This window comes from Geotrypetes seraphini, chromosome 2 (genome assembly GCF_902459505.1).
Source record: "Geotrypetes seraphini chromosome 2, aGeoSer1.1, whole genome shotgun sequence".
Lineage (NCBI taxonomy): Eukaryota > Metazoa > Chordata > Amphibia > Gymnophiona > Dermophiidae > Geotrypetes > Geotrypetes seraphini.
Window position 1 is genome coordinate 98897256 of NC_047085.1, and position 7689 is coordinate 98904944.

Genomic DNA, 7689 nt, shown 5'->3' on the forward strand with positions numbered 1-7689 from the left:
TAAAACCTGAGTGCAAACATAGGGCTAGATTCACTAACCTGCCCGATCGTGACCGATCCATGTCCGATCCGGGCAGGTCCGATGGGTTCTTCAACCAGTAATATTCAAATGGAGGAATGCCCCCATCTTATGGCACGGATCACTAGTGTGCAATCCTGACACATGTGCAGACCATCTCTAGACCTGTCCGAGCCGCGACTTTTTAATTTTTTTTTTACTTTACTTTTTAGCCCAGTGAGCCTTTTTAGCCCAGCGAGCCTGTGGTTTTAACCTGCTTTAAACTCGCGGGTTAAAACCACGGGCTCGCTGTGCAGGGAAGGGCAGGAGAGATTCGGGGGTAGAGCCGGGCGGCAGGCAGGAGAGATTTGGGGCAGCAGAGAGCAGGGCGTGCAGAGAGCAGGGCAGAGAGTAGGGTGGCAATGGGGCTGGAGAGTTGGAAAGGATGTTTGCAACTGGTCCCTAGCCGCTTCCTGGGTTGATTGGCCAGCCTAGTTGGATCGCAAAATTTGTGTTGTGAATCGCATCCCTGCCTACTTTGCGTGCCGTTCCCCTCATTTGAATGTACGGATTGGAATCGGATCGGCAGAGAGGTAAGTGAATCGGGCCGGAGTAAAATCGGGTCGCAAAGGAGTCACATACCAATTGGTACACGATCGGTTTGCTTAGTGAATCTAGCCCGTAGAGTACATGCTCAAATTTAAATCTTTCAGATCAGGTGTAAAACTGTGCAAGATTTATGAGCTACTGAGAGCTGATTCTGGGTACCTATTTGAATAGTCCTATTGATACCTATGTTGTCCTACAACTGTGTATGTACAAGTGCACAGAAAAGTGGCACTTTTGTGTGTTAACCCTTTAATTCTACACTATAAATGGTGCTAAAAAGTGTGCATGCAATTTAATTGAAAAATGAGCCACTTAACACTGATAATTGGGTTCTAATACACAATAATAAGTGCTAATTGAAATCAATTAAAAGCTATGAGGGGGTGCTAAAAGGTTCTCAGCCCAACCAACCAACCTCCTAAATTCTGAACATTATTTTGCCACTGTAGCTAAAACGAGTGATATCTTATTTTGTTAAGTGTCAGTTACAAAATGCTGTGTTTTGACATTGTTTCAAATCATTGATTGAAGCATGTCCACATCATTCTCGGTTGGGCTGAGAATTTTTCAGTACCACCTTATACATACATATATTTACACAAGGTATCAGAAAGGGGGGGCATGGGCATCGGTGGATCGGGGCCTTTCCTTTAATTTATGCATGCTGTTATAGAATAAGGGGGAACCATGCCTAATTTAGGCACAAAGATGTATACCAGGGTTCTGTTGGTGTAAATGGCACTTATGCTTGCAATTTACAGAATACAATATTCTGTAAATTATACTTTGTGTAAATGGCACTTATAACACTTTGGGTAAATGGCATGTAAATGGCACTTATGCATGTAAATGGCGCTTAGGCGTATAAATGACACTTATGACACTTTGGGTAAATGACATGTAAATGGCACTTATGCATGTAAATGGCGCTTAGGCGTGTAAATGGCGCTTATGACACTTTGGGTAAATGGCGTGTAAATGGCACTTATGCATGTAATATACAGAATACAATATTCTGTAATTTGTGCGTGTTACATGTTACATTTGGTTGCATTCACATACACCTAAAGATAGGCAGAGTTCCCAGCACCAAGTGCTATTCTATAAGCAGCTGTATATAGAATAGTGCTATAGACAGAATAATGCTTAGGGCGTTTTTTAGTTGGTGCTGATAGTTTGGTGCCAGTTATAGATTTCAGTCCTAATTGTACTGTTAAGTTCCATCGACTCGTGTTTGCATCCTAGCGACATGATGAACATCATCAAGTTTTTGTGCTTGAATACAGACGTAGATTGCCGTGCCTTTCTTCTGCGTAGTACAAAATCGATGTTGTTGAATCAAACACAATCCTCCACCTCCAACACTGCCCATCTGTTGCTTTCCAGATGGGTGGTACGTCGTTAGTCTGACGTCTCCGCTGAAACCTGTCCATCTTGGGAGGCCCTTCTGATAGTGAAACTACCGATGGCATAGCTTTCAGTTTCTCAGATGCGTGCAAGCCCCAGTGGCACTAGCCCATGTACCATGACTTAGGGCTCCTTTTACAAAGAATTTTAATGATTGGGGTAACCAGTTTCAGTGGCATGATCGATGGAATTCTGAAACATACAATATTTTAAATATTTTATATTATATATTTCTCTACATTCTGTTTTGCACTATTGTATGTTACATATTTTATTGGTTATTTTGCTATATAATATTGTACTGTAAACCAGTGATTCCCAACCCTGTCCTGGAGGAACACCAGGCCAATCGGGTTTTCAGGCTAGCCCTAATGAATATGCATGAGAGAGATTTGCATATGATGGAAGTGATAGGCATGCAAATTTGCTTCATGCATATTCATTAGGGCTAGCCTGAAAACCCAATTGGCCTGGTGTTCCTCCAGGACAGAACCACTGCTGTAAACCATTATGATGGGAACCACAATGGTTTACAGCTGTTGGGAACCACTGCTGTAAACCATTATGATGGGTTCCTCCTATGGTGGTATATCAAGTGAAATACATCAAACCAAACAATAATCTCCTTGAAACGGAAGTTGGCAGCTCAACATAAAGTACATTATTCCCCCCCTTTTATAAAACCGCAAAAGCAGTTTTTAGTACTTGGTAGTGCACTGAATGCTCTGCGCTGCTCCTGATATGCCGGCCTGCACTAAAAACTGCTTTCGCAGTTTTGTAAAAAAAGGGGGGGGTATATTAATGGAGTACTATAATCACCAGCTGCACTAGCGTACAGAGCACATTTCCATCCAAATAAGATTAATCTGCTAGACAAATCACATCCTATCATAGACAGCAAGAGTCTTGTACAGTGGTGCCTCGCATAACGGACGCCTCGCACAGCGAACGCTGCGCACAACGAACTTTATGTCTTGATCCGTACAACGAACTTCGTTTCACACAACGAAGTCGCCCGAGCTGCATCCTTCCGCGCAGGCACTGCGCTTAACTGCCCTCTCTCCGCCTGGCTCCCACTTGCCCCCCCGACTCCCCGACACGATCGGGGCAAAAAGGAGCCCAAGCCATCTTGCCCCGCCGATTCCCCAACTCCCCACACAATATCGGGCCAGGAGGGAGCCCAAGTCCTCCTGGCCACGGCGACCCCCTAACCCCACCCTGCACTACATTACGGGCAGGAGGGATCCCATGCCCTCCTGCCCTCGACGCAAACCCCCCTCCCCCCAACGACCGCCCCCCCCAAGAACCTCCGACCGCCCCCCCAGCCGACCCGCGACCCCCCTGGCCGACCCCCACCCCCCATGGCCCAACCCGACCATGTGCCTCAGGCCCTGCCCCCAGGAGGGACCTAAGGCTCCCGGGCCTATTCTGATTGGCCCAGGCGCCTTAGGCCCCACCAGTAGGCGGAGCTTTGGGACGGATGGGCCAATCCGGCCTCATTCCGTCGTTGGCTGCCTGCCGGACAGGCGGGTTTGGCTCCCGTCTGTCCGGCCAACTACAGAAAGGTACGGGGAAGGGGGGTGGGGGTGTCGTGGGGGTCGGCCAGGGGGGTCGCGGGTCGGCTGGGGGGGGCGGTCGGAGGTTCTTGGGGGGGGGCGGTCTTTGGGGGGAGGGGGGTTTGCGTCGAGGGCAGGAGAGCCTGGGATCCCTCCTGCCCGTAATGTAGTGCGGGGTGGGGTTAGGGGGTCGCCGTGGCCAGGAGGATTTAGGCTCCCTCCTGGCCCGAACAACTAGGGGGGGGGGGGTCGCCAGGGCCAGGAGGACTTACCGTAAGCACCGTAAGGAGGTAAAGAAGGAGATGTTAGGGCATGTAAACAGTACCCGGCGTATAAGACGACTCCCGACTTTGGGGAGGATTTTAAGGTACTGAAAAGTCGTCTTATACGCCGGCAAATACGGTATGTTTTTAGATGTATCTAAATAAAAATAATAACAAAAAATTTATCTTTTTTTATGTCATCTTAGCATATTTTATGCTACAGAACGAATTATTTTTTTTAACATGTATTGTTATGGGAAAACGCGTTTCACATAACGAACTTTTCGCATAACAAACTTGCTCCTGGAACCAATTAAGTTCGTTGTGTGAGGCACCACTGTACTGTGTTTCCCCGAAAATAAGACACTGTTTTATCTTAAATTTGGGCCCAAAAAATGTACTAGGTCTTATTTTGGGGGTACAATGATCATATCTCCCTTCCTTTCCTCCACCCCAATTCTTCCTCTTTCCTTTCTCTCCCCCACATGTGCAGCATCTTTTCTCCCCTCTCACCCATCCCCTTGTGCCTTCCCTCTGCAGCAACTAACAAAAAAAACAAACAAAACCCCAGCACAAAACATATCTCATTCAAAACAAAAGCAAAAAGATCCAGCAATGTTTACATAAACCTCACAGCATAAATCGGGAATCCTCTGCAGTGAACTATAAAGAGTGCTTGAAAGAAGCTAACTCATAGTCACCTGTATCATCATTGGGCTCCCATACATTTTCAACAAAATTTTTTCTCTGTTCAAAACTTCAAAAACCAGATCAATATTTCATACAAAAATTTAACTTGTACGCTTAAACAACTGCTCCACCGGACCATTGCTGACACGGCCAGTATTTCGATTCCTGCATCAGGTTAGAGGTCCACCATTGCGCTTTCTCCCACACCTGGTTCAGTTTAAGAATCCGGAACTCGGCTTCCCCGCACTGCGTCTCTCTCTCATTCACCACTCGCGTATATTTGCTGTTGCCGCCACCCATGAGAGAAATGAGCGTAAACAACTGAGCAGTGTGAGCCCGAAGAAACATAGCAGAGCAAAGTACAGCAGGAGATGGAAAGATGGTAGGGTCTGCGTGGGTGGGCGGGAGAAGCGCTGCTGCCAGCAACTAGGGCTTATTTTAGGGGGTAGGGCTTATATTAAGACCTACCCCGAAAATCATATTAGGGCTTATTTTCGGGGTAGGTCTTATTTTTGGGGAAACACAGTAATCTGTGTCTGAAATGTCCCTATATCATCCAAGCAGACCCCCCCCCCCCCCCCAAATATACTTGATTTATAGAAGCAGTAACGACCTGGATGAAAGATCACAAATTGAAACTCAACCCAGACAAAACAAAATTCATCCTCCTTGAAAATAACAAAGTCCCAACCTTAACCAATAAAGAAATCAGCTCAATCAACTACCCCATTCAAACCACCCTAAAATTACTAGGAATGACTATAAACAGATGCTGCACCTTGCAGCCACAAATAAACAAAACAATAGAGAAATCTTTCGCAGTTGAGAAATTTAAGATAAGTACGAAAATTTTTCGAAAGACCAACAACTCCAACTCATAGTTCAATCCCTTATACTAGGCCTACTGGATTACTGCAACATCCTCTACCTCTCCTGCTCTGCAACAATGACTAAACAACTACAAACAATCCAAAATACAGCTCTGAGACTCATCTACTCACTGAAGAAACATGACCATATTACAGAGGCATACATTGACTCACACTGGCTACCAATTCAAGAAAGAATACTATTTAAATTCTACTACATGCTATTTAAATCTTTAAATGGAGACAGCCCAATCTACCTAAACAACCGCCTCAACCAAACTATGTCACCCAGACATTGAAAAACACAATCCCCTTTCATACACCCTCCAATCAAAGAAGTCAAATGAAAAAAAAACTGTATGGCGGCCTCCTAGCAGCACAAGCAGCAAAACTAGATAACCAAATCTCCAACCTACTGATAACCACCCCCGACTACAAGATATTCAGAAAAGAAATAAAAACGATACTCTTCAAGAAATCACTGAAACACTATTAACATCTCAAATACCTTCCCTCCTCCCACCTTTGTCCCGCCCCACAGATACTATCTGTTCTTCTCCTCAACTTCCCTTGAATTCACCAATGATCTTCCATTGTAACCCACCATTTATAACCCTTTTTTGTAATCCGCCTTGAACCACAAGGTAATGGCGGAATAGAAATCTCTAATGTAATGTAATATTCTCAAATGCATTATTTTTTCTCAGGGAAACAATTTTCTTGAATTATATCGGAGGAATAATTTCCATATACTGTATATCCATAATAATTCTTACCATATGCTTTTCAAAATAAGGGAGCTATTTACTAACAGTTGGCTCTGCAGAGTTTAATGTGCATTAAGGGTGTTAATCCATGTTGTTAGAAAATGACTTCTAAATATTTTAATCCATTATTTCCATACAAAGTTAGAAAGTAATTAAAGCTCATGTTGCTTGCCAGAAATAAAATAAAACTTTTTAAATTGTTGTAGGGAATAGAGGTAAAATCCTGCTTGACAACATTCTTGTGTTAAATTGTGTACTGCTCTATGGAAATATAAAGCACTGTGTCAATATGCACCAATATTAAACATGCACTTTTATTATAGGCTCAAGTACATTTCAACAGTGCTTCAAAAACAACACGAGCTCCTTAAGTTGATCATAGAGAAAATGAAGATTTGCTCAGAGGCTGTCGATGAAGACGAGCATGACTTGTTTCAAACCAGAAAACCCAAGAAATAGAAGATAGATCGCAAGGATAGCAAATGGGATTGTGTGCTAAATGCTGTCAAAAACAAGTGTTAGGAACACCAGTACCAACAACTGAGCAAAGTGACTGAATTGGTAGAAAGTCATTACTTAATGTTATGCATGTTTAGTTAGATAATTACTGAAGGCTACACTTAATGGATTATATTCATAATGATATTATTGCATAGCAAAAAACACTGAAGAACCCCTTTTTTGAGTAAAGATGCTACAATGAAAATTTGCTATATATTTGGTGTATGCTTGTCTTTGGAATAACTATTAAAAAGTCAGATTAATATCAAACTAGATATTTTGTAGAAGAGATAAATGTTCATTGTAAAAGTGTAAAACAGTAAAAGCAATTGTTGCATTTCTCCTTGTCTTACATAAGAACATAAGAATTGCCATACTGGGACAAAACGAAGCTCCATCAAGCCCGGTGTCCTGTTTCCAACAGTGACCAACCCAGGTCCCGGGTACCCAGCAAGATCCCAAATAATAAAATAGATTTTATGCTGCTTATGCTAGGAATAAGCAGTGGATTTCCCCAAGCCATCCAAATAATGGCCTATGGACTTTTCATTTAAGGAATTTCCAAACCTTTTTTAAACCCTGCTAAGCTAACTGATTTTTTACCACACTCTCTGGCAACAAATTCCAGAGTTTAATTACATGTTATGTGAAGAAATATTTTCTCCAGTTTGTTTTAAATCTATTACTAAGTAGCTTCATTGTATGTCCCCCTAGTCTTAGCATTTTTGGAAAGAGTAAACAAGTGATTCACTTCTATCCTTTCCACTCCCCTCACTATTTTATAGACTTCAATCATATCACCCCTGAGCCGACACTTCTCCAAGCTGAAGAGCCCTAGCTGCTTTAGCCTTTCCTCATAAGGAAGTTTTCCTATCCCTTTATATCATTTTTGTTGCCTTCTCTGTACCTTTTCTAATTCTGCTATATCTTTATTGAGATAAGGTGACCAGAATTGCATACAGTATTCAAGGTGTGGCTGTACCATAGAGCGATACAAGGGCATTATAATATTTTCATATTTGTTTTCCAT

The 7689-nt window shown here is 43.1% G+C and overlaps 1 protein-coding gene across 1 annotated transcript in view; it reads left to right on the top strand.

The window, feature by feature from the left end:
- The window catches only part of TRPA1 (transient receptor potential cation channel subfamily A member 1), a 199799-nt gene extending 192563 nt beyond the window's left edge, over nt 1-7236 (top strand). Inside the window, exon 28 of the mRNA XM_033929784.1 lies at nt 6482-7236. Coding sequence (XP_033785675.1) covers nt 6482-6617 — 136 coding nt within the window. The 3' untranslated portion in view covers nt 6618-7236. The remainder of the gene's footprint in view (nt 1-6481) is intronic.
- The last annotated feature ends 453 nt before the right edge of the window (nt 7237-7689 follow it).